This window comes from Oncorhynchus mykiss, chromosome 13 (genome assembly GCF_013265735.2).
Source record: "Oncorhynchus mykiss isolate Arlee chromosome 13, USDA_OmykA_1.1, whole genome shotgun sequence".
NCBI classification, from domain to species: Eukaryota; Metazoa; Chordata; class Actinopteri; order Salmoniformes; family Salmonidae; genus Oncorhynchus; species Oncorhynchus mykiss.
The window spans coordinates 62,692,669-62,720,486 of record NC_048577.1 but is presented as its reverse complement, the minus strand read 5'-3'; the positions used below and the strand labels follow the sequence as shown (position 1 = coordinate 62,720,486).

The following is a 27,818-nucleotide window of genomic DNA, read 5'->3' as shown; positions in this document are numbered from 1 at the left end:
TCATTAACAGCATGACGGAGAGAGCAGAGCTGGAACCAGTTGGTGTAGCTGCGGTATTCCCCTCATATGATCCCATTAAAGAGATATCAACAGCAGACATTGTTCTTGTCAGCCAGAACTTCTGATTTAATATTCACAATCTAAAATGCTGGTCAATTTTCAATATGTTCCTAAATGGTAGCTAATTGGTTGCTAATTCAAAAGGACTTCTATTCGTAGATCTGTCTTCAAACCCTTTGTCGTGCTCTCTCTGGAAAGAGGAATACTGCAGCCCGCCAAAACACGGAGACTGAAAAGGTAAATCACCGCAGCATGACAGAGAGGTCAAACTCTTCACTACAAAACAGAATGGCCACCATGTTGTTCCCCGAGCGGCCTGACCAGGCAAAGCACCTAGCAACCGCCCGGCGACCAATACAGAGAGAGAGAGAGAAGCACGTGGACAAACCACCAGCTCAATGGAAGACCAACAAACATACAAACATACAATTAATAGTAGATTCAGTCGATGATGGCGGAACAAGGAAACCCAACAGCAACAAAATCCACAAATAACAACAAAATAACGTTCAAAGCGTAGAACGGAAATAAATGAAGGAGAACGGAAGCAAATGGTGGACCACCGAAAGCACCGCAGAGCTGAGAAGATGAACTAGTTTCTGGGAAGAGCAGATGTACATACCTCCTGAGGAAAGACAACAGCCAAAATCATGGAGCAAACAAACAAACGAGGAAGGAAAAAGAAAACAAAAATCAAATTAAATTATAAAAAAAAATCATAGCACCACTTCCTACTCATCTGATTGGGGGAGGGGCTCGATGCACTGGTTTACAATGTTCTGATTGGAGGAGGGGCTCGATGCACTGGTTTACAATGTTGGCACTCGGAGGAAGAGCCCTTCAAAAAGTCATTTTGATATTTAAATTCATCAGGTTACATGGTTATATTATCAGATTTGATGAAAACTGATCAGTCTAATTTAGATTAACGATAGGCTACTTCTCAATATAAAGCTCTGGGTTAAGAGGAGTTATCCTGCAGTACCTTAACAACCACCAGAGGGGGCTTCTGCTCACCCCAAATCATTTGAGTTCAATGCATTGTTACACTGGTGCCAACTTGTGTAAAGCAACGCATTGCACAGCACCTCCTCTAGGGTCCCAGTTCTTTCAGGCCAATTATTTCATCTTCCACCCAAATGAGTAGAACCTGAATGTCAATATTGACAGTTATGTATCACTGGAGTGTGATTGGAGACTTGTTCATCTTACTGGAAGGGTGGGAAAGACTCACACTGATTAAGGGTTTCAATTCAAGTTCAGGGTCCTATTCATTAGGCACCAAATGGGAGAAAATGGAACGAAACAGCGAGGTACTACCTGGACTTGTCCAATAAGAAACGCATATGTTCATTTTCCGTTGCAAAACATTTTGTACCTAATGAACATGGCCCAGATCATTGTGAATTTATATCAGAGTCATTGTGAATTCATCTAAACAGAGATCCACTGGGAAGCAGACAGGGTGGAGAATTAGGAAGTCCCTACGTCTCGGTTAGATGACAGGACATAATGTGGTTCTCTTTGCTGGAAGACTGATCATTGGGATGTCCTGGAAGAGTCATTGTAACATTAGAGGGGAAGGAAGCGTTGTCGTCATGTGTTCACTGGTTTATACTCCACTGTACAGGTTGTCCCTCTATGTACAGAATGTGCATCCGTCCGTCTGTCTGTGTATCATGTGTAGGTATGAGTGTGTGTGCGTCTATGTGTGTGTGTGAGTGTATGAATATGCCTAGTCGTGAATTATTGAAAGCCCTCCACATGTGGTCGTCTGATCTCAGGGGCTCATCCATAATGCATTGGGGGTGGGCAGGGGCCCCTCAAATACTGTATATGTACTGAACACACAATCACACTCCGTCACACACACAATCACACTCCGTCACACACACAATCACACTCCGTCACACACACAATCACACACACACACACACACACACACACACACACACACACACACACACACACACACACACACACACACACACACACACACACACACACACACACACACACAGTCTGATTAAGGTGGGCCCATTGGTCAGTACGTAGACCTCTGTTTCAGTCTGATAGAATCCATCACACCTTCCTGAACACAGTCATCGATGGGCACAGGAGGATTGGAGAGGATACAGACCTTTGGGATTTCAACATTAGTTCAATGCATCAACGTTATTTAAATGTTCTTAAGGTTATTTCAGCGTCTGGTCCCGCTCACCCAGTTTAAGCAGCCAGCCCTCCCGGTCTGGGTTAAAGAAGGTGTGTGTGAGATCGTTCCCGTCGTCCTCAGGGATTTTGAAGGGCTCGTTCTTGATGCTGTCATACAGGTTCTGTGTGGAGGAGAGAATAACACTAGGACTTGAGGACAGAGAGAGACAGAGAGACGGAGAGGAAGGTAGAGGACCCCTGGGGAAGGGGGATGGACAGAGAGACAGAGAGGAAGGTAGAGGACCCCTGGGGAAGGGGGATGGACAGAGAGACAGAGAGGAAGGTAGAGGACCCCGGGGGCAGGGGGATGGACAGAGAGACAGAGAGGAAGCTAGAGGACCCCTGGGGCAGGGGGATGGACAGAGAGACAGAGAGGAAGGTAGAGGACCCCTGGGGCAGGGGGATGGACAGAGAGACAGAGAGGAAGGTAGAGGGGGATCTGATGGAATCAGCAGTGAGATGGAGAGGTCTCGTTGATGTCTCTGTTGACACACCCTGAGCAGGTCCTCTGGAAGGTCTCCTCCATCGTTGATTCCTCTGTTCATGGAGATGAAACGCTCCACGGCCGGCTTGTCCTTCACGTTGGGGTTGTGGAGGCTGGTGTTCAGCATGATGATGGCAAACGACAGGATGTAACAGGTGTCTGGAGAAACACACACACACACACACACATACAGACACACACAAGCATTCAGGCACACACACGGGCACACATTTGAAAATTGGGAGCCCAACATTCCCAGAAACAAACAGTACTGTCTCCATTACAACCAAAACACTGTTATTGGACACGTGAATGTAGGAGTGGATTTTAATTTTTTCACCACACAGCCGACACACAATTTATACCGGAGTGATTGATGGTCAGCTGCAGTGCTCGCAAATATAAAGTGTTACCACGACAACTTCAGAATAAAGATTCTCTGGGACAATAGGATCAGACTGGAGATTAAAGGACAGGGGACTAGATTCAGAGAGAGACCCTGTTAAGGAAGAGGGTGAGCTGGACCGGGGACTAGATTCAGAGAGAGAGACCCTGTTAAGGAGAGAGTGAGCTGGACCGGGGACTAGATTCAGAGAGAGAGACCCTGTTAAGGAAGAGGGTGAGCTGGACCGGGGACTAGATTCAGAGAGAGACCCTGTTAAGGAAGAGAGTGAGCTGGACCGGGGACTAGATTCAGAGAGAGAGACCCTGTTAAGGAAGAGAGTGAGCTGGACCGGGGACTAGATTCAGAGAGAGAGACCCTGTTAAGGAAGAGAGTGAGCTGGACCGGCATGAAAGAGTGTGTTGGTCGCTAAGTCTGTGTGTGTCGCTCAGTTTGTGTGTGTCGCTCAGTGTGTGTGTGTGTGACTCTCAGTGTGTGTGTGAGAGTGTGAGCACGTGCCTTTGTGCATGCATGTGTGTATGTGTGTGCGGTGTGTGCATACATATGTGTGTGTGGTGTGTGCATACGTGTGTGTGTGTGTGCGCATGTGTGTATGCAAGCGTGTGCAGAAAGACAATGTGGTCAGAGGCTGGCTGACACAGCAGTAGCACTTTCCATTATCTGTCCTGTTTGTCTCAGAGAGAGAAGACCATTAATTATTCACATTAATCTGCATCCATGTAACAAACAGCCGTGTGCCATGGACACGATGTCCCTGTGAACACACCAAACACCCTTCCAGTACACACCCCACCAGGCCTGGGTTCACTCACCCCACCAGGCCTGGGTTCACATACCCCACCAGGCCTGGGTTCACACACCCCACCAGGCCTGGGTTCACACACCCCACCAGGCCTGGGTTCACATACCCCACCAGGCCTGGGTTCACACACCCCACCAGGCCTGGGTTCACACACCCCACCAGGCCTGGGTTCACACACCGCACCAGGCCTGGGTTCACACACCGCACCAGGCCTGGGTTCACACACCCCACCAGGCCTGGGTTCACACACCCCACCAGGCCTGGGTTCACACACCGCACCAGGCCTGGGCCCACATACCGCACCAGGCCTGGGTTCACATAACGCACCAGGCCTGGGTTCACATACCGCACCAGGCCTGGGTTCACACACCCGACCAGGCCTGGGTTCACATACCGCACAAGGCCTGGGTTCACATGCTATTAGAAATCTTTCAAATACTTTTACTGTTTGCTTTTGTCTGTCTAGAGTACCAGGTGGGAGGGGTTTGGAGTATTGGGACTCTTCTATTGGTCCATTAAGCCAGGCAAGCTCAATCAAGCGCAGATTAACTACAGTGCCTTGCGAAAGTATTCGGCCCCCTTTGCGACCTTTTGCCACATTTCAGGCTTCAAACATAAAGATATAAAACTGTATTTTTTTGTGAAGAATCAACAACAAGTGGGACACAATCATGAAGTGGAACGACATTTATTGGATATTTCAAACTTTTTTAACAAATCAAAAACTGAAAAATTGGGCGTGTAAAATTATTCAGCCCCTTTACTTTCAGTGCAGCAAACTCTCTCCAGAAGTTCAGTGAGGATCTCTGAATGATCCAATGTTGACCTAAATGACTAATGATGATAAATACAATCCACCTGTGTGTAATCAAGTCTCAGTATAAATGCACCTGCACTGTGATAGTCTCAGAGGTCCGTTAAAAGCGCAGAGAGCATCATGAAGAACAAGGAACACACCAGGCAGGTCCGAGATACTGTTGTGAAGAAGTTTAAAGCCGGATTTGGATACAAAATGATTTCCCAAGCTTTAAACATCCCAAGGAGCACTGTGCAAGCGATAATTTTGAAATGGAAAGAGTATCAGACCACTGCAAATCTACCAAGACCTGGCCGTCCCTCTAAACTTTCAGCTCATACAAGGAGAAGACTGATCAGAGATGCAGCCAAGAGGCCCATGATCACTCTGGATGAACTGCAGAGATCTACAGCTGAGGTGGGAGACTCTGTCCATAGGACAACAATCAGTCGTATATTGCACAAATCTGGCCTTTATGGAAGAGGGGCAAGAAGAAAGCCATTTCTTAAAGATATCCATAAAAAGTGTCGTTTAAAGTTTGCCACAAGCCACCTGGGAGACACACCAAACATGTGGAAGAAGGTGCTCTGGTCAGATGAAACCAAAATTGAACTTTTTGGCAACAATGCAAAACGTTATGTTTGGCATAAAAGCAACACAGCTGAACACACCATCCCCACTGTCAAACATGGTGGTGGCAGCATCATGGTTTGGGCCTGCTTTTCTTCAGCAGGGACAGGGAAGATGGTTAAAATTGATGGGAAGATGGATGGAGCCAAATACAGGACCATTCTGGAAGAACCTGATGGAGTCTGCAAAAGACCTGAGACTGGGACGGAGATTTGTCTTCCAACAAGGCAATGATCCAAAACATAAAGCAAAATCTACAATGGAATGGTTCAAAAATAAACATATCCAGGTGTTAGAATGGCCAAGTCAAAGTCCAGACCTGAATCCAATCGAGAATCTGTGGAAAGAACTGAAAACTGCTGTTCACAAATGCTCTCCATCCAACCTCACTGAGCTCGAGCTGTTTTGCAAGGAGGAATGGGAAAAAATTTCAGTCGCTCGATGTGCAAAACTGATAGAGACATACCCCAAGCGACTTACAGCTGTAATCGCAGCAAAAGGTGGCGCTACAAAGTATTAACTTAAGGGGGCTGAATAATTTTGCACGCCCAATTTTTCCGTTTTTGATTTGTTAAAAAAGTTTGAAATATCCAATAAATGTCGTTCCACTTCATGATTGTGTCCCACTTGTTGTTGATTCTTCACAAAAAAATACAGTTTTATATCTTTATGTTTGAAGCCTGAAATGTGGCAAAAGGTCGCAAAGTTCAAGGGGGCCGAATACTTTCGCAAGGCACTGTATTTTCAATGACTTTGAATAGTATTTGAACCCAGGTCTGTGCTTCACCATGCCTGCTAAATTCAGCAGGAATAATACTCCTAGAATGGCATTCTATTATTGTACCTGTACACTGAAGAATGACATCTTCCTCTTTGAAAAGTGGATCAGTGAACACAGGCTTGTTGGAGTGGGATACCCTATAACAGGTATACAGTAACTTCAGATATAACAAATATCCCCTCCTACCGTATATCCCCTCCTACCGTATATCCCCTCGTACCGTATATCCCCTCGTACCGTATATCCCCTCGTACCGTATATCCCCTCCTACCGTATATCCCCTCCTACCGTATATCCCTTCCTACCGTATATCCCCTACTACCGTATATCCCCTACTACCGTATATCCCCTCCTACCGTATATCCCCTCGTACCGTATATCCCCTCGTACCGTATATCCCCTCCTACCGTATATCCCCTCCTACCGTATATCCCCTCCTACCGTATATCCCCTCCTACCGTATATCCCCTCTCCGCTTCACCCTCAGTAGAAAATTCAAACGGTGGGTCAGAAAACCCCTGGTTTAACCCTTCAATTGTCCATCACCATGACAGGCGGTGACCCTAGCTGTAACAATGCTTTAGTGTAAATCGCGTTGACCCTTCACTACATGCCTGGTACTGAGGTCCAAGCCTGTGGTCCTACCTGTGGACTGGAAGACGCCAGGGTTGCACTGGCAGTATCTCTGGGCGAAAGCCTCCATCATGCGGTCGATCTTCTGGGCCTCGCCAGGCAGCCGGAAGCTCCACAGGAACTGTCTGTTAGGGGAGGAGAAAGAGAGGTCAGTCAGCAATACCATTTTTCAACTACTAACTTTGGCTAAATACCAAATGGCACTCTATTTCCTACGTAGTGCACTTCTTTTGACCAGTAGGTTGATACACATATCTAGATGACTAAAAGCCTCTGTTATCTACTGATGAGGATGTGAAAGTGGGACCATTGTTTCTCATGTAAAGTAAGTAAGCCTTGTCTGAGCCAGAACAACTCCTGTTTGCTTGATCTAACTTAGTGAAATGCACTGACTGGAAGTCTCTTTATCTAACTTAGTGAAATGCACTGACTGGAAGTCTCTAATCTAACTTAGTGAAATGCACTGACTGGAAGTCTCTTTATCTAACTTAGTGAAATGCACTGACTGGAAGTATCTTTATCTAACTTAGTGAAATGCACTGACTGGAAGTCTCTAATCTAACTTAGTGAAATGCACTGACTGGAAGTCTCTTTATCTAACTTAGTGAAATGCACTGACTGGAAGTCTCTTTATCTAACTTAGTGAAATGCACTGACTGGAAGTCTCTAATCTAACTTAGTGAAATGCACTGACTGGAAGTCTCTAATCTAACTTAGTGAAATGCACTGACTGGAAGTCTCTTTATCTAACTTAGTGAAATGCACTGACTGGAAGTCTCTTTATCTAACTTAGTGAAATGCACTGACTGGAAGTCTCTATCTAACTTAGTGAAATGCACTGACTGGAAGTCATGTAAACGGTCAATAGTAGTGCACTCTATAGGGAATTAGGCTGCCACATTTGGGACAGATGCTAACTTGTGGTAGCCATACTAATTTAGCCCTGCAGTTCTCTTCTGTCTTGGTAGATGTGCTTTCTTAACGTGTCTTCATTTTAACATTGGTGGGGTGTAACAGCTCAACTACTATCTAATAACTATTCTGTGAAGTGCTGTATTACAGTGTGTCGGGGCTGGTATCAGTGTGTCAGGAAGTAAGCAGCCTTCCACAAGTCTTGGCTAATACTGGAACAGCTCATAGAAGCAGGAGTCTATCTCGTGTTTCTGTAGACTGAAGCAGGTGTATAGGTACACTCCCTGGAAAAGATCCTAGTCTACTTCCTGTTTCTGTAGTGAGGCAGCTTGATGTACAGGTACACCCCATAGACAGGACGCTAGTCTACTTCCTGTTTCTGTAGAGAGGCAGCTTGATGTACAGGTACACCACATAGACAGGATGCTAGTCTACTTCCTGTTTCTGTAGTGAGGCAGCTTGATGTACAGGTACACCCCATAGACAGATTGTGGACTACAGATAGATGATTGTGGACTACAGGAAAAGGAGGACCGAGCACGCCCCCATTCTCATCAACGGGGCTGTAGTGAAGCAGGTTGAGAGCTTCAAGTTCTTTGGTGTCCACATCACCAACAAACTAGAATGGTCCAAACACATCAAGACGGTCGTGAAGAGGGCACGACTAAAAGCCTATTCCCCCTCAGAAAACTAAAAAGATTTAGCATGGGTTCTGAGATCCTAAAAAGGTTCTACAGCTGCAACATCGACAGCAGGCCTCAGGATGCATCGCTGCCTGGTACGGCAATTGCTCAGCCTCTGACCGCAAGGCACTACAGAGGGTAGTGCGTACGACCCAGTACATCACTGGGGCCAAGCTGCCTGCCATTCAGGACCTCTACACCAGGCGGTGTCAGAGGAAGGCCCTAAAAATTGTCAAAGACCCCAGCCACCCCAGTCACAGACTGTTCTCTCTACTACCGCATGGCAAGTGGTACCGGAGTGCCAAGTCTAGTACAAAAAGGCTTCTCAACAGTTTTTACCCCCAAGCCATAAGACTCCTGAACAGGTAATCAAATGGCTACCCAGACTATTTGTATTGTGTGCCCCCCCTCCCAACCCCAACTATACATTTACGTACATACTACCTCAATTGGCCCGACCAACCAGTGCTGTTTGATGTAGAGGTACACCTCCTAGACAGGATGCTAGTCTATATTCTGTTTCAGTAGTAAGGCTGTTTGATGTAGAGGTACACCTCCTAGACAGGATGCTAGTCTATATCCTGTTTCAGTAGTAAGGCTGTTTGATGTAGAGGTACACCTCCTAGACAGGATGCTAGTCTATATTCTGTTTCAGTAGTAAGGCTGTTTGATGTAGAGGTACACCTCCTAGACAGGATGCTAGTCTATATCCTGTTTCAGTAGTAAGGCTGTTTGATGTAGAGGTACACCTCCTAGACAGGATGCTAGTCTATATTCTGTTTCAGTAGTAAGGCTGTTTGATGTAGAGGTATACCTCCTAGACAGGATGCTAGTCTATATTCTGTTTCAGTAGTAAGGCTGTTTGATGTAGAGGTATACCTCCTAGACAGGATGCTAGTCTATATCCTGTTTCAGTAGTAAGGCTGTTTGATGTAGAGGTACACCTCCTAGACAGGATGCTAGTCTATATCCTGTTTCAGTAGTAAGGCTGTTTGATGTAGAGGTACACCTCCTAGACAGGATGCTAGTCTATATCCTGTTTCAGTAGTAAGGCTGTTTGATGTAGAGGTACACCTCCTAGACAGGATGCTAGTCTATATCCTGTTTCAGTAGTAAGGCTGTTTGGTGTAGAGGTACACCTCCTAGACAGGATGCTAGTCTATATCCTGTTTCAGTAGTAAGGCTGTTTGATGTAGAGGTACACCTCCTAGACAGGATGCTAGTCTATCTCAAGACCTCACAAGTGTGTGCTGTTGTATTGTGAATATTGTCATTCATAAAAAAACATATGGTCCCTATAGGAGCTGTCCCTATGAGCTGTCCCTATAGGAGCTGTCCCTATAGGAGCTGTGCCTGTGTGAGATGATTTAATGGAAGAGAGAGATATAAACTGATTAAAGGTTTGGCAGTGACACAATAACCCAAATATCTAATGATTAATAGCAACGTTAGGTAACTATATGACACTGCTATATCAGGAGGATAATGACAATGTTAGGTAACTATAGGACAATTCTATATAAGGAAGAGGTTTTGATAGAAGTCTGTGCTTTGTCTCTCTGGAGAGTCAGAGACGTTTTGAGTGTGTGTGTGTGTGTGTGATTTGTAGAAGCAATTTGTACGGGGAGGGCGGGGGGGGTTGGTTATAAAGCCCCACTGGGAGGCTCTTACCTCAGGGCCTGGATGGTTATAAAGCCCCACTGGGAGGCTCTTACCTCAGGGCCTGGATGGTTATAAAGCCCCACTGGGAGGCTCTAACCTCAGGGCCTGGATGGTTATAAAGCCCCACTGGGAGGCTCTTACCTCAGGGCCTGGATGGTTATAAAGCCCCACTGGGAGGCTCTTACCTCAGGGCCTGGATGGTTATAAAGCCCCACTGGGAGGCTCTAACCTCAGGGCCTGGATGATTATAAAGCCCCACTGGGAGGCTCTAACCTCAGGGCCTGGATGGTTATAAAGCCCCACTGGGAGGCTCTTACCTCAGGGCCTGGATGGTTATAAAGCCCCACTGGGAGGCTCTTACCTCAGGGCCTGGATGGTTATAAAGCCCCACTGGGAGGCTCTTACCTCAGGGCCTGGATGGTTATAAAGCCCCACTGGGAGGCTCTAACCTCAGGGCCTGGATGGTTATAAAGCCCCACTGGGAGGCTCTTACCTCAGGGCCTGGATGGTTATAAAGCCCCACTGGGAGGCTCTTACCTCAGGGCCTGGATGGTTATAAAGCCCCACTGGGAGGCTCTTACCTCAGGGCCTGGATGATTATAAAGCCCCACTGGGAGGCTCTAACCTCAGGGCCTGGATGGTTATAAAGCCCCACTGGGAGGCTCTTACCTCAGGGCCTGGATGGTTATAAAGCCCCACTGGGAGGCTCTTACCTCAGGGCCTGGATGGTTATAAAGCCCCACTGGGAGGCTCTTACCTCAGGGCCTGGATGGTTATAAAGCCCCACTGGGAGGCTCTTACCTCAGGGCCTGGACCAGGTTCAAGTCGGTGAATTCATGGAGCTCCACAAAGTCATGGAGGACCTGGAGGTTGAACTCATCTCTGTAGGGAAAATAATAGAATTTGTTTAGTAACGATTTTCTGAAATCATTGTTCAATTATTTGAGTGTAGAGACACAGACACAAAAAATGACAAACACACAGACATTTAGACACAGGGCCAGACACACAAATGCTCGTACACACACACGTATGTATATCCTCACACAATCAATAAAAACTGGGGGAGGGACACACACACACACGGTGACACCTCTAGCATGACATCACTCTTCTTGACATCTGTGGCCTTTGGAGTTAGTGATACTCCCCCTGAGATAGACAGGAGGCCTCCCAGGACCTATCCCTGACAGGGTCAAAACCAGCTCTGCCCTGGGGGATTCCTGACCAATCAGGGAGAGCACACACACAGTCAGCCCCTCCCCCACTGGAATCAGAAATCTCTTTATACCAATTGGACAGAGCAGAGCATCCATGACGATATCTGGGTGGTGTTCATGACCTAATAAACACAACTCAGCTCTCCATTTCCTGGTCTGGCTTGTCGACTAGCCGACCACACCCAGGCTGTAGCACTATAAGTTAGGCAATGCACCCAGGTAATAACACACACAACGCACATACATTGGGTGTTGCCTGTTATATGGCTTTGAATTAATATAAAATATGGTATTTCTTCAGGAGAGACTCAACTTTTACAGTTTTTTTCAGCTTCAGTCAACATTCCAGGATTTTTAGGTACTTAACATTATTTAGAATGGATGAAGTGGAAATCAAAGTCAGACAGACTTTGAAGGAATCAACGTCTCTGTTTTGAGGTCTGAGGATCTAGATGTGGATCTAATAAAGGGCGTTGGGGGGGAAGGCCGTTGAGGGGGAAAGGGGAAGGGCCGTTGGGAGAAAAGGGGAAAGGGCCGTTGGGGGAAAAGGGCCGTTGGGGGGAAAGGGCCGTTGGGGGGAAAGGGCCGTTGGGGGAAAAGGGCCATTGGGGGAAAAGGGCCATTGGGGGGAAAGGGCCGTTGGGGGGAAAGGGCCGTTGGGGGGAAAGGGCCGTTGGGGGGAAAGGGCCGTTGGGGGGAAAGGGCCGTTGGGGGGAAAGGGCCGTTGGGGGGAAAGGGCCGTTGGGAGAAAAGGGGAAAGGGCCGTTGGGGGGAAAGGGCCGTTGGGGGAAAAGGGCCATTGAGGGAAAAGGGAAAAGGGCCATTGAGGGAAAAGGTCCGTTGGGGGGAAAGGGCCGTTGGGGGGAAAGGGCCGTTGGGGGGAAAGGGAAAAGGGCCGTTGAGGGAAAAGGGCCGTTGGGGGGAAAGGGGAAAGGCCCGTTGGGGGGAAAGGGCCGTTGGGGGGAAAGGGCCGTTGGGGGGAAAGGGCCGTTGGGGGAAAAGGGAAAAGGGCCGTTGGGGGGAAAGGGCCGTTGGGGGGAAAGGGGAAAGGGCCGTTGGGGGGAAAGGGAAAAGGGCCGTTGAGGGAAAAGGGCCGTTGGGGGGAAAGGGCCGTTGGGGGGAAAGGGCCGTTGGGGGGAAAGGGCCGTTGGGGGGAAAGGGCCGTTGGGGGGAAAGGGCCGTTGGGGGGAAAGGGCCGTTGGGGGGAAAGGGCCGTTGGGGGGAAAGGGGAAAGGGCCGTTGGGGGGAAAGGGGAAAGGGCCGTTGGGGGGAAAGGGCCGTTGGGGGGAAAGGGCCGTTGGGGGGAAAGGGCCGTTGGGGGGAAAGGGCCGTTGGGGGGAAAGGGCCGTTGGGGGGAAAGGGCCGTTGTGGGGAAAGGGCCGTTGTGGGGAAAGGGCCGTTGTGGGGAAAGGGGAAAGGGCCGTTGAGGGAAAAGGGCCGTTGGGGGAAAAGGCCCGTTGTGGGGAAAAGGGCCGTTGTGGGGAAAGGGCCGTTGTGGGGAAAGGGCCGTTGTGGGGAAAGGGCCGTTGTGGGGAAAGGGGAAAGGGCCGTTGAGGGAAAAGGGCCGTTGGGGGAAAAGGCCCGTTGTGGGGAAAAGGGCCGTTGTGGGGAAAGGGCCGTTGTGGGGAAAGGGCCGTTGTGGGGAAAGGGCCGTTGGGGGGAAAGGGCCGTTGGGGGGAAAGGGCCGTTGGGGGGAAAGGGCCGTTGGGGGGAAAGGGCCGTTGGGGGAAAAGGGCCGTTGTGGGGAAAAGGGCCGTTGGGGGAAAAGGGGAAAGGGCCGTTGTGGGGAAAAGGGCCGTTGTGGGAAAAGGGGAAAGGGCCGTTGGGGGGAAAGGGGATGTGCCTAACCTGACAGAGGAAAGTATGTGATCTGGAAATGGGACATCTTTGACAGGAAAGAAGTGACGTCCTTCTGAACCACACAATACACACAGAAACACAAACATGACAAACACACACACACACCCCCTCCTCCTGACACAACCACATAAAGAGACGTAGCATGCATCTTGCCCCCACTGACCTCTCCCCAAGGTAGTCTCCGATGGCTGTCTTGTTTAGCCCCTCCCCCTTGTACAGGAACTGGGCGATGTCAGAGCTGGTGTGCTTAAGCAGGTCGTTCTCAATCAGGAACTTAATCCCCTGAGAAAATACAACATATATCCCGTGTCAGACCCTCGTTACAACGGGGGCGTTCCAGGTCGTATTGTTTGTAGCCGTGCGGCACATATCAAAAGATTGAAATCATATTTTAGCTAAATCGGGGGTGATCCCGACCGAGACTCAAACACGGGTACGATCCATACCATAATGTCAAGAGGTTGGAACCTCCTGATTGATGAGGTTGCTAGGCGTTTGGTTAAGGTCACTACAATTGTTATTGTGGTTCCTGAAACGTCAAACACTTCTCCACACCTGCTCCAAAACCCACAACCTGGAACAGCACAACTATATCAAACCCACAGGACACATTCAGAATGTCTATTTCCCTCCAATTCCACTCTGAACCTGGAAGCCAGTTGTATTGCCTTGTTTCCTTGTTCCCCTCTAACCAGGGACTGATTTAGACCTGGGACACCAGGTGGGTGGAATAATGATCAGTTAGAACAGAACCAGCAGGATCCGGACCTCGTAGGGTCAGATATGAATAACCCTGGGCTGGGATTCCCAAACGCATCGTAGCACTAAGATCTTCTTTCGTGCATTTAGTTTGAATAGAATGAAGATGATGTTGGTGCTGCGATGCTTTTGGGAAACCAGCCCTGGTCTGTTTGATACTCACCTTTTTAGGGTCCATGTTGAATTTCTTTCGGCCCATGGCCACTTGTTTGTTCCTCTGCATGTTTTTCCTGAAACATTAAATCAAATAGAATCTAATTCAAATGTATTTGTCACATACACGGAACCAACAACGCAAAGTAAGAAAAGATTTGCTAAATAAACTAAAGTAAAAGAAAAAAGTAACACAATAAATAACAATAAGGAGGCTATATACAGGGGGTACCGGTACTGAGTCAATGTGAGGGGGTACATGTACTGAGTCAATGTGAGGGGGTACATGTACTGAGTCAATGTGAGGGGGTACCGGTACTGAGTCAATATGAGGGGGTACCGGTACTGAGTCAATGTGAGGGGGTACCGGTACTGAGTCAATATGAGGGGGTACCGGTACTGAGTCAATGTGAGGGGGTACCGGTACTGAGTCAATGTGAGGGGGTACCGGTACTGAGTCAATATGAGGGGGTACCGGTACTGAGTCAATGTGAGGGGGTACCGGTACTGAGTCAATGTGAGGGGGTACCGGTACTGAGTCAATGTGAGGGGGTACCGGTACTGAGTCAATGTGAGGGGGTACAGGTACTGAGTCAATGTGAGGGGGTACCGGTACTGAGTCAATATGAGGGGGTACCGGTACTGAGTCAATGTGAGGGGGTACATGTACTGAGTCAATGTGAGGGGGTACATGTACTGAGTCAATGTGAGGGGGTACCGGTACTGAGTCAATATGAGGGGGTACCGGTACTGAGTCAATGTGAGGGGGTACCGGTACTGAGTCAATATGAGGGGGTACCGGTACTGAGTCAATGTGAGGGGGTACCGGTACTGAGTCAATGTGAGGTGGTACCGGTACTGAGTCAATATGAGGGGGTACCGGTACTGAGTCAATGTGAGGGGGTACCGGTACTGAGTCAATGTGAGGGGGTACCGGTACTGAGTCAATGTGAGGGGGTACAGGTACTGAGTCAATGTGAGGGGGTACCGGTACTGAGTCAATGTGAGGGGGTACCGGTACTGAGTCAGTGTGAGGGGGTACCGGTACTGAGTCAATGTGAGGGGAAACATGTACTGAGTCAATGTGAGGGGTTAGAGGTACTGAGTCAATGTGAGGGGGTACCGGTACTGAGTCAATGTGAGGGGGTACCGGTACTGAGTCAATGTGAGGGGGTACCGGCACTGAGTCAATATGAGGGTGTACCGGTACTGAGTCAATGTGAGGGGGTAGAGGTACTGAGTCAATGTGAGGGGGTAGAGGTACTGAGTCAATGTGAGGGGGTACTGAGTCAATGTGAGGGGGTACATGTACTGAGTCAATGTGAGGGGGTACATGTACTGAGTCAATGTGAGGGGGTACCGGTACTGAGTCAATGTGAGGGGGTACAGGTACTGAGTCAATATGAGCGGGTACAGGTTCGTCCAGTTAATTCAGGTAATATGTACATGTAGGTAGGGGTAAAGTGACTATGCATAGATAATAAACAGAGAGTAGCAGTAGTGTAAAAAGGGGGTCAATGCAAATAGTCCGGGTAGCCATTTGAATAATATGAAATGAATTAGAGATTATTATTGTATCCCCCATCTGTGATGCTGTCAGGGCTGGTTTCCTGGATACAGATGACATTGGAGCAGTTTTAACTGCCAAGGTGATGACAACATGTTCAATTCATGAAAGTATTATTGCACTACAAAACACTTTCAGAGGAGATATTGCATGCTTTTCAGTATAGCGCTAGACTTCACCAGGGTCTGGGAAACAGCCCCACCAATAAGTGTTTGTGTGATGCCATGTAAATATTTTCATTTCAAATCACACACATTGATCTCCATCATCTATTTACTCATCTCACATTGGGTCAATATTATGTGTCCGTTCACTTATTAGTTCAAATAATACTTTCATGAATTGAACATGTTGTCATCACATTGGCAGTTAAAACTGCTCCAATGGGCCACTGATGACAACATTCAAGATGAAATGGTGACTCAACAATAAGCACTCTTCACTGTCACCATGCTTACGTCACCTTAACCCAGTTAGCCAAAGGTCACCAGACTTCCTCTTTGATGAATTATTTCCCCCAGCATTCCTTTGGCTATTGTCATTGGGAACTACAGTTCTCCCCAGCGTCAGGTATAACAGATGACCACTATTGAACAGCGGCCCATTTCCAAAGCTACAGGAGTTGGTGATTCACAGAAACAAAAACAACAGTTTCCCCTCCTGATGGTCTTTGACACATGGACTGGTAAAGACTCAGATGACTCTGGTAAAGACTCAGGTGACTCTGGTAAAGACTCAGATGACTCTGGTAAAGGCTCAGGTGACTCTGGTAAAGGCTCAGGTGACTCTGGTAAAGACTCAGATGACTCTGGTAAAGGCTCAGATGACTCTGGTAAAGGCTCAGATGACTCTGGTAAAGACTCAGATGACTCTGGTAAAGGCTCAGATGACTCTGGTAAAGGCTCAGATGACTCTGGTAAAGGCTCAGATGACTCTGGTAAAGACTCAGATGACTCTGGTAAAGACTCAGATGACTCTGGCAAAGACTCAGATGACTCAGGTAAAGACTCAGATGACTCTGGTAAAGACTCAGATGCTCTTTATACAACTTAGTAAATGGCCAGAGCAAACAAAAGTGTATGTCTGAAAAAGAAGTGAGTGGTGGGATGGGGTGGGATCCCCCTCAACTTGAGTACCCCACGGCCCACACGCCAAAGTACCCTTCACTTCTTCCCTCCCTAGGGACCCTCCATTGTCTGCTCTACCCAAACACCTCTGCATTATTGAATAGCCCCCCCCCCCCCCCATCACGGTGGGCGTGGTTGATCAAACATTTAAAAGCACTAGTCAGTGTATGTGTGTGTATGTGGCGGTGTGATTGTGTGTGTGAGCAAGCGTGTGTGTGTGAGCACATGCCTGTGCGTGCATGTGTGTGCGTGGTGTTTTGGGGAGGGGAAGAGGGTTGGTACCATCTGGACAGTAAGGTATAAATATTTAACAACAGTCATTTGCTAGGTTAATGGAATACAAACAAAGAAGCAATTTGGACTGTCGGAGATAGGAGATGGTACGGAACCCTGAAGAACCTTAAAAAAACCTAAGGAACTCTGAAGAACCCTAAGGAACCCGGAAGAACCCTAAAAAACACAAGGAATCCTGAAGAACCACAAGGAACCCTGAAGAACCTTAAGGAACCCTAAGGAAACCTGATTCCATACTGTTACACACTCACCTCTCCTCTGTGGAACCCAGGTTCTCGATCTCACTGGTCACTTCTGCTATCTCATTCTTCAGACGCTGGAAGTTAGAGAGAGGAGGGGGTTAGGACCAAACACACAGAGCATTACGCTCAGTCTGCTGTCCCAGGACAGATTGTGAGGTTCCAGAACATTCTATTTCTCCTCCAGACCCGTCAGTGCCCACTGCTGCCACCATGCAGTCTCCCCATAAACCCCTAACCAATACTGACACTAACCACTCCAATCTAATATCAACCGGATGTGTACGTGCCCTGCAGCAGGTCTCTCTTTCTCCCAAACACTTTCTTCTTTACAAACCACATTAAAAGGGAGGAACATTGGTGAATGACCTCCATACACAGGGAGTACAGAGCAGGACATTTGATTATTTGGGGGTTATGTTTGGGAGATTAATGGAGATATTGCCGATTCTGTCTTTTCTGACAGCTCTGTGAGAGCCCAGTTCCAGAGAGGGAGGGTGGGAGGGTGACGGGCCAGACTGGCAGTCACCAGTCCCATACGAGGGCGAAACAGGGTGGAGACTGGAGGGGGGAACTACATCATGATGGCATGGGGGACACAGCTAATAAAGAGAGGGTGTGAGATCTCTCGTCGTCCTGCGTTGTCATCACAGCCAGCCAGACCAGGGGATGCTAGAGTGTCACATGGACCATGTTACTGAGAATGACCAGGGTCACCAGACACACCACAGAGGTCACCAGTGCTTTGCGCTCTTGGTAAGACTAGCCTGGATAAATAAAGGTAAATGAAAGGAAAGATAAGATACCATGGAGAGGCAACGTTAACTTGTAGTGTAAGAAATGCATGTATTAATTAACCTCCCTGCCTTGATATGAGCTTCACTGACTGACACAGTAGATGAAGGGTGGATGAAGGACTCTGCATGTCTCATGGGAACTTAGCTAACCCCATTCTGGCTGGGTGTGTGAGGAGTGACACCAAATGAAATGATCTAGTCATTTTACAGCTCTTAATGCTCTTCCAAGACCTGGGTTCAAATAGTATTTGTCTTTCAAATTCCTTGCTCAATCAAACACTCCTAGTATTTGACAGAAAAACAAATCCTATTTGACCCAGGTCCCTTGACCCTATTTATCTACTGTTAGTCGCCCTACTGCTCACACTCCCAGTCAACCACTAACTAGTCCACATACAACTAGCTAGGCTTCATCTCAACATAGTCAGGTTACTGAAGGGTGTCCTGCACTTTGTGGGGGGAAAGGCCACATTCTTCATGGGCCATAATATCTGGAGGATATATTCAGTCTCTTTGCAGTGAGGGGCATCTGGAGGATATAGTCAGTCTCTTTGCAGTGAGGGGAATCTGGAGGATATATGCAGTCTCTTTGCAGTGAGGGGCATCTGGAGGATATATGCAGTCTCTTTGCAGTGAGGGGCATCTGGAGGATATATGCAGTCTCTTTGCAGTGAGGGGCATCTGGAGGATATATGCAGTCTCTTTGCAGTGAGGGGCATCTGGAGGATATATGCAGTCTCTTTGCAGTGAGGGGCATCTGGAGGATATATGCAGTCTCTTTGCAGTGAGGGGCATCTGGAGGATATATGCAGTCTCTTTGCAGTGAGGGGCATCTGGAGGATATATGCAGTCTCTTTGCAGTGAGGGGCATCTGGAGGATATATGTAGTCTCTTTGCAGTGAGGGGCATCTGGAGGATATATGCAGTCTCTTTGCAGTGAGGGGCATCTGGAGGATATAGGCAGTCTCTTTGCAGTGAGGGGCATCTGGAGGATATATGCAGTCTCTTTGCAGTGAGGGGCATCTGGAGGATATATGCAGTCTCTTTGCAGTGAGGGGCATCTGGAGGATATATGCAGTCTCTTTGCAGTGAGGGGCATCTGGAGGATATATTCAGTCTCTTTGCAGTGAGGGGCATCTGGAGGATATATTCAGTCTCTTTGCAGTGAGGGGCATCTGGAGGATATATGCAGTCTCTTTGCAGTGAGGGGCATCTGGAGGATATATTCAGTATCTTTGCAGTGAGGGACATCTGGAGGATATATGCAGTCTCTTTGCAGTGAGGGGCATCTGGAGGATATATTCAGTCTCTTTGCAGTGAGGGGCATCTGGAGGATATATTCAGTCTCTTTGCAGTGAGGGGCATCTGGAGGATATATGCAGTTTCTTTGCAGTGAGGGGCATCCAAAAGCAGAGGAGAGGACAGACAGAGCCTGCAGAGAGCCTGCTGGGTCAACAGAAAAAGGGTTGAGAAGCCTGACTCTACACCACCAAGACCTCCCCTCTACACCCCCAAGACCTCCCCTCTACACCCCCAAGACCTCCCCTCTACACCCCCAAGACCTCCCCTCTACACCCCCAAGACCTCCCCTCTACACCCCCAAGACCTCTCCTCTACACCCCCAGACCTCCCCTCTACATCCCCAAGACCTCCCCTCTACACCCCCAAACCTCCCCTATACACCCCCAGACCTCCCCTCTACACCCACAAGACCTCCCCTCTACACCCCCAAGACCTCCCCTCTACACCCCCAAGACCTCCCCTCTACACCCCCAGACCTCCCCTCTACACCCACAAGATCTCCCCTCTACACCCCCAGAGCTCCCCTCTACACCCCCAAGACCTCCCCTCTACACCCCCAAGACCTCCCCTCTACACCCCCAAGACCTCCCCTCTACACCCCCAGACCTCCCCTATACACCCCCAGACCTCCCCTCTACACCCCCAGAGCTCCCCTCTACACCCCCAAGACCTCCCCTCTACACCCCCAATACCTCCCCTCTACACCCCCAATACCTCCCCTCTACACCCCCAGACCTCCCCTATACACCCCCAGACCTCCCCTCTACACCCACAAGATCTCCCCTCTACACCCCCAGAGCTCCCCTCTACACCCCCAAGACCTCCCCTCTACACCCCCAAGACCTCCCCTCTACACCCCCAAGAACTCCCCTCTACACCCCCAAGACCTCCCATACACCCCCAAGACCTCCCCCCTACACCCCCAGACCTCCCCCTACACCCCCAAGACCTCCCCCTACATCCCCAAGACCTCCCCCCTACACCCCCAAGACCTACCCCCCTCTAAAGCAGGGCTGCGTTCAGCAGGGCACAACGTTGTGGAAGGCTCAGATAGAAATATTCGGATGTAGAAGAACCATGCCTATCTGACTAGAGAAAGTGGTATGTTTCACGTGACACGGCTGGAGCACTGGGGGGTGATGATTTAACAGGTTTGGAAAGGAGAGACAAATCCTACCAACAGACTTCTACTGTACTTTAAACAAATAAGGATCAGTGTGTGTCTGGAACACATTTTAATACTGGGAGATGCTGATACTGATGTAACCCCCAATACATCTTAACACACCTCTCTCCTCCTCCACACACACACCTCTCCTCCTCCACACACACACACCTCTCCCCCTCCACACACACACCTCTCCCCCTCCACACACACACCTCTCCCCCTCCACACACACACACCTCTCCCCCTCCACACACACACACCTCTCCCCCTCCACACACACACCTCTCCCCCTCCACACACACACCTCTCCCCCTCCACACACACCTCTCCTCCTCCACACACACCTCTCCTCCTCCACACACACCTCTCCCCCTCCACACACACACCTCTCCTCCTCCACACACACCTCTCCTCCTCCACACACACCTCTCCCCCTCCACACACACCTCTCCTCCTCCCCACACACCTCTCCTCCTCCACACACACACCTCTCCTCCTCCACACACACCTCTCCTCCTCCACACACACCTCTCCCCCTCCACACACACCTCTCCCCCTCCACACACACCTCTCCCCCTCCACACACACCTCTCCTCCTCCCCACACACCTCTCCTCCTCCACACACACACCTCTCCTCCTCCCCACACACCTCTCCTCCTCCACACACACCTCTCCACACACACCTCTCCTCCTCCACACACACCTCTCCTCCTCCACACACACACACCTCTCCTCCTCCACACACACACACACCTCTCCTCCTCCACACACACACACCTCTCCTCCTCCACACACACACCTCTCCTCCTCCACACACACACCTCTCCTCCTCCACACACACACCTCTCCTCCTCCACACACACACCTCTCCTCCTCCACACACACCTCTCCTCCTCCACACACACCTCTCCTCCTCCACACACATCTCCTCCTCCACACACACCTCTCCCCCTCCACACACACCTCTCCTCCCCACACACACCTCTCCTCCTCCACACACACCTCTCCCCCTCCACACACACCTCTCCCCCTCCCCACACACCTCTCCCCCTCCACACACACACCTCTCCTCCTCCACACACCTCTCCCCCTCCCCACACACCTCTCCTCCTCCACACACACACCTCTCCCCCTCCACACACACACCTCTCCCCCTCCACACACACCTCTCCCCCTCCCCACACACCTCTCCCCCTCCACACACACACCTCTCCTCCTCCACACACACCTCTCCCCCTCCACACACACCTCTCCCCCTCCCCACACACACTGTACCTGAATGTCTTCCAGCAGCTCTTGCTTGCGTCTGCGGATGTTTTCCAGCTCATGCTGCTCCTCAGGGGTGAGGTCATCTGGCACTGTGGGGACACAGAGAGAGAGGTTAGGTTTGGGTTATCCCAAAATACTCACAGAACACACCTTCCTGGGCCCTATCGTTCTCACTGTAGCCTACCTGTTCCCTGAGGCAGGGGAATGAGACAAACCTAGCAAAAAGAGATTGAAGGCTCTGAGTAGGGTCTGGGAGCCTAGAGAGAAAGAATGAGGAGAAAGAGAGACAGAGAGAGAAGGAACTAACTAGAGGAGAGGGTGAGAGGTCTGTTTTGGAAGTAAGACAAATCGATAACCGACAAAAACACTGAAAGCTAAGGAGAAGATAAGGCTTCCTGCACACCCGAGCCTTAGCCTACATTAGAAGGCAGTCAGGGGGAGAACAGTCCAAGAGAAAGACGTGACATTTCCCAGCAGTACAGGGCAGCCTGCCGGAAGCCTACTGCCCATGTTTACAAACACTCCAAGAACAGTCAAGTCCACAGCACATCACAGTGAAGCAATAAGACAGCATTTCCCCAGATTCATTTACAAGTGGGTTGTAAAGGACACACTACAACAACACCAGGAAACACTGCAACAAGCCAGAACAACCCTACCCCCTTCACACAGATAACTCCACCTGCCAGGACATGATGCCCTAGTTCAGGACTTACAGCTCCGCCTCATGTCTGACATCACATCCACCACCAACACCCCAAAGGGCAACAAACAGGATGAAGGTTCTGTATTGGTCTGTGGTTCCTCCAGTTCACACTAGACATGCTCTATACTGCACTCTGGGGGATCATATCCTCTGGTATGTGTGTACCAGCTCAGTCGAAGTGAAATACAAGCCCAGGACAGCAGTGTCAGGACAGCAGTGTCAGGACAGCAGTGTCAGGACAGCAGTGCCAGAACAGCAGTGCCAGGAAAGCAGTGTCAGGACAGCAGTGTCAGGACAGCAGTGTCAGGACAGCAGTACCAGGACAGCAGTGTCAGGACAGCAGTGTCAGGACAGCAGTGTCAGGACAGCAGTGTCAGGACAGCAGTACCAGGACAGCAGTGTCAGGACAGCAGTGTCAGGACAGCAGTGTCAGGACAGCAGTACCAGGACAGCAGTGCCAGGACAGCAGTGCCAGGACAGCAGTGTCAGGACAGCAGTGTCAGGACAGCAGTGTCAGGACAGCAGTGTCAGGACAGCAGTACCAGGACAGCAGTGTCAGGACAGGAGTACCAGGACAGCAATACCAGGACAGCAGTACCAGGACAGCAGTAGCAGGACAGCAGTGTCAGGACAGCAGTACCAGGACAGCAGTACCAGGACAGCAGTACCAGGACAGCAGTATCAGGACAGCAGTACCAGGACAGCAGTGCAAGGACAGCAGTGCAAGGACAGCAGTGCAAGGACAGCAGTACCAGGACAGCAGTACCAGGACAGCAGTACCAGGACAGCAGTATCAGGACAGCAGTACCAGGACAGCAGTGCCAGGACAGCAGTGTCAGGACAGCAGTACCAGGACAGCAGTACCAGGACAGCAGTACCAGGACAGCAGTGTCAGGACAGCAGTACCAGGACAGCAGTAGCAGGACAGCAGTGCCAGGACAGCAGTGCCAGGACAGCGGTGTCAGGACAGCAGTACCAGGACAGCAGTACCAGGACAGCAGTGTCAGGACAGCAGTACCAGGACAGCAGTGTCAGGACAGCAGTACCAGGACAGCAGTACCAGGACAGCAGTGTCAGGACAGCAGTACCAGGACAGCAGTACCAGGACAGCAGTACCAGGACAGCAGTACCAGGACAGCAGTGCCAGGACAGCAGTGCCAGGACAGCAGTACCAGGACAGCAGTAGCAGGACAGCAGTAGCAGGACAGCAGTGTCAGGACAGCAGTACCAGGACAGCAGTAGCAGGACAGCAGTGTCAGGACAGCAGTACCAGGACAGCAGTGCCAGGACAGCAGTACCAGGACAGCAGTACCAGGACAGCAGGACCAGGACAGCAGTACCAGGACAGCAGTGTCAGGACAGCAGTGCCAGGACAGCAGTGTCAGGACAGCAGTACCAGGACAGCAGTACCAGGACAGCAGTACCAGGACAGCAGTACCAGGACAGCAGTACCAGGACAGCAGTAGCAGGACAGCAGTACCAGGACAGCAGTAGCAGGACAGCAGTGTCAGGACAGCAGTACCAGGACAGCAGTAGCAGGACAGCAGTGTCAGGACAGCAGTACCAGGACAGCAGTGCCAGGACAGCAGTACCAGGACAGCAGTGCCAGGACAGCAGTACCAGGACAGCAGTACCAGGACAGCAGTACCAGGACAGCAGTGCCAGGACAGCAGTGTCAGGACAGCAGTACCAGGACAGCAGTACCAGGACAGCAGTACCAGGACAGCAGTACCAGGACAGCAGTGTCAGGACAGCAGTGTCAGGACAGCAGAACCAGGACAGCAGTACCAGGACAGCAGTACCAGGACAGCAGTACCAGGACAGCAGTGTCAGGACAGCAGTACCAGGACAGCAGTACCAGGACAGCAGTACCAGGACAGCAGTACCAGGACAGCAGTGCCAGGACAGCAGTGCCAGGACAGCAGTACCAGGACAGCAGTGCCAGGACAGCAGTGTCAGGACAGCAGTGCCAGGACAGCAGTACCAGGACAGCAGTACCAGGACAGCAGTGCCAGGACAGCAGTGTCAGGACAGCAGTGCCAGGACAGCAGTAGCAGGACAGCAGTACCAGGACAGCAGTACCAGGACAGCAGTACCAGGACAGCAGTACCAGGACAGCAGTACCAGGACAGCAGTGTCAGGACAGCAGTACCAGGACAGCAGTACCAGGACAGCAGTGTCAGGACAGCAGTGTCAGGACAGCAGTGTCAGGACAGCAGTGTCAGGACAGCAGTACCAGGACAGCAGTACCAGGACAGCAGTAGCAGGACAGCAGTACCAGGACAGCAGTAGCAGGACAGCAGTACCAGGACAGCAGTACCAGGACAGCAGTGTCAGGACAGCAGTACCAGGACAGCAGTACCAGGACAGCAGTACCAGGACAGCAGTAGCAGGACAGCAGTACCAGGACAGCAGTAGCAGGACAGCAGTACCAGGACAGCAGTACCAGGACAGCAGTACCAGGACAGCAGTACCAGGACAGCAGTAGCAGGACAGCAGTGTCAGGACAGCAGTGTCAGGACAGCAGTACCAGGACAGCAGTGTCAGGACAGCAGTACCAGGACAGCAGTACCAGGACAGCAGTACCAGGACAGCAGTAGCAGGACAGCAGTACCAGGACAGCAGTAGCAGGACAGCAGTGTCAGGACAGCAGTACCAGGACAGCAGTAGCAGGACAGCAGTGTCAGGACAGCAGTACCAGGACAGCAGTGCCAGGACAGCAGTACCAGGACAGCAGTACCAGGACAGCAGTACCAGGACAGCAGTACCAGGACAGCAGTGTCAGGACAGCAGTGCCAGGACAGCAGTGTCAGGACAGCAGTACCAGGACAGCAGTACCAGGACAGCAGTACCAGGACAGCAGTACCAGGACAGCAGTGTCAGGACAGCAGTACCAGGACAGCAGTACCAGGACAGCAGTACCAGGACAGCAGTAGCAGGACAGCAGTACCAGGACAGCAGTACCAGGACAGCAGTACCAGGACAGCAGTGTCAGGACAGCAGTACCAGGACAGCAGTACCAGGACAGCAGTACCAGGACAGCAGTGCCAGGACAGCAGTACCAGGACAGCAGTGCCAGGACAGCAGTGTCAGGACAGCAGTGCCAGGACAGCAGTACCAGGACAGCAGTACCAGGACAGCAGTGCCAGGACAGCAGTGTCAGGACAGCAGTGCCAGGACAGCAGTACCAGGACAGCAGTACCAGGACAGCAGTACCAGGACAGCAGTAGCAGGACAGCAGTACCAGGACAGCAGTACCAGGACAGCAGTGTCAGGACAGCAGTACCAGGACAGCAGTACCAGGACAGCAGTGTCAGGACAGCAGTGTCAGGACAGCAGTGTCAGGACAGCAGTGTCAGGACAGCAGTACCAGGACAGCAGTACCAGGACAGCAGTAGCAGGACAGCAGTACCAGGACAGCAGTACCAGGACAGCAGTACCAGGACAGCAGTGTCAGGACAGCAGTACCAGGACAGCAGTACCAGGACAGCAGTACCAGGACAGCAGTACCAGGACAGCAGTAGCTGGACAGCAGTAGCAGGACAGCAGTACCAGGACAGCAGTACCAGGACAGCAGTACCAGGACAGCAGTGTCAGGACAGCAGTGTCAGGACAGCAGTACCAGGACAGCAGTACCAGGACAGCAGTACCAGGACAGCAGTACCAGGACAGCAGTGCCAGGACAGCAGTGCCAGGACAGCAGTGTCAGGACAGCAGTGTCAGGACAGCAGTACCAGGACAGCAGTACCAGGACAGCAGTACCAGGACAGCAGTGTCAGGACAGCAGTGTCAGGACAGCAGTGTCAGGACAGCAGTACCAGGACAGCAGTACCAGGACAGCAGTACCAGGACAGCAGTAGCAGGACAGCAGTACCAGGACAGCAGTACCAGGACAGCAGTACCAGGACAGCAGTAGCAGGACAGCAGTGTCAGGACAGCAGTACCAGGACAGCAGTACCAGGACAGCAGTACCAGGACAGCAGTAGCAGGACAGCAGTACCAGGACAGCAGTACCAGGACAGCAGTACCAGGACAGCAGTAGCAGGACAGCAGTGTCAGGACAGCAGTGTCAGGACAGCAGTACCAGGACAGCAGTACCAGGACAGCAGTAGCAGGACAGCAGTGTCACTGCCTGTACAGTCATTTTTAGCTTCCCCCGGGCCAAGGACTGAGGGAGGAGCAAGCTGTCCTGAATGATTGGGGTGCTCTGTGTGTGTGTGTGTGTGTGTGTGTGTGTGTGTGTGTGTGTGTGTGTGTGTCAGGGCCATTGAAAGTAAAGGAGAGAGCCATTCCTATACAGCACTAACCAAAGGTGACACCATTCACAACACAACAAATCATTTCATACATGTTTAGACAACAAGACACTTTCCTCAAAAATCAACGACCCATGTCTGAGTCTCTCAAACCCAATGGATCAACTTCCTGTTAAAACACAGGCGATAAGAAAGGTGGTTCCTGTACCCACGGCCTCTCTATGGGGGTGTGAACCTGCTGGTGACCCCTCTCCTCCCTCAACACCCAGGAGATCATAAGCTGGAGGTTCATAGGTCAAAGATCATGGGCTGTGGTTGACCCCGGTGGGGCTCACTAGAAGACTAACAAGCCCAGGAACGGGGAGGGATGGAGACCAGTGTGTATTTATGGATACAGATCCAACACAAGGATCTATGGGGAAAGAGCTCAGCCAGAAAGAACAAGTTATGTATTTTTGAGACACAACACACACACACACACACACACACACACACACACACACACACACACACACACACACGTATGCGCGTGCATGCACAAATGTCCACACCAAACGTGCCCCCCCCCCTCATAATTCATGACACCTACCACAGGGGCTTCACTCAAGGCTGAGAAAATACTCATGTAAAAGTTAAATAGATGTGATCTGAAAAATGCTGAATTTATCTGAAATGTCACCTGAAAACAAACACAGAAATTAGAGGGCAAAATTAAAATGTATCATTTAAATATTGAAAGTAACTGTCAAACCCAATAGCTTGATGAGAAGAACACTTTGAATCCCAAACTAGAATGTCTGGTCATTTTAAACAGGGATAATAGACTACAGGGGTCGTAAAGAATGACAAGGGTTTCTGATTGGACAAATCCAGGTAGTTCCTCCCTGTTTCAGTTAGTTTCTATTGGGTTTGGTGTCTAATGAACATGACCCAGGGTTCTTCCTCAGCCTCGTCCACCTTTCAACGGTAACGCCGGAAACCGGCCGCACAGATGCCTCCAAAATGCTCAAAGTATCCATGACAACCACCTGCTTTGCCTGCCT

At 50.4% G+C, this 27,818-nt stretch overlaps 1 protein-coding gene across 4 annotated transcripts in view; it reads right to left on the bottom strand.

Moving 5' to 3' along the window:
* LOC110487087 (cytohesin-1) overlaps window positions 1-27,818 on the bottom strand; it is a 128,092-nt gene that overhangs the window by 15,229 nt on the left and 85,045 nt on the right. For 3 of the 4 annotated variants that reach the window (XM_036941848.1, XM_036941847.1, XM_036941849.1), the window contains exons 2-9: window positions 21,820-21,902; window positions 17,289-17,353; window positions 14,060-14,126; window positions 13,301-13,419; window positions 10,859-10,939; window positions 6,813-6,925; window positions 2,766-2,914; window positions 2,281-2,393 (exon numbers count right to left, since the gene is read on the bottom strand). In XM_036941848.1, the coding sequence (XP_036797743.1) occupies window positions 2,281-2,393; window positions 2,766-2,914; window positions 6,813-6,925; window positions 10,859-10,939; window positions 13,301-13,419; window positions 14,060-14,126; window positions 17,289-17,353; window positions 21,820-21,902 (790 nt within the window). The remainder of the gene's footprint in view (window positions 1-2,280; window positions 2,394-2,765; window positions 2,915-6,812; window positions 6,926-10,858; window positions 10,940-13,300; window positions 13,420-14,059; window positions 14,127-17,288; window positions 17,354-21,819; window positions 21,903-27,818) is intronic. The other variant, XM_036941846.1, reaches the window with a different exon arrangement.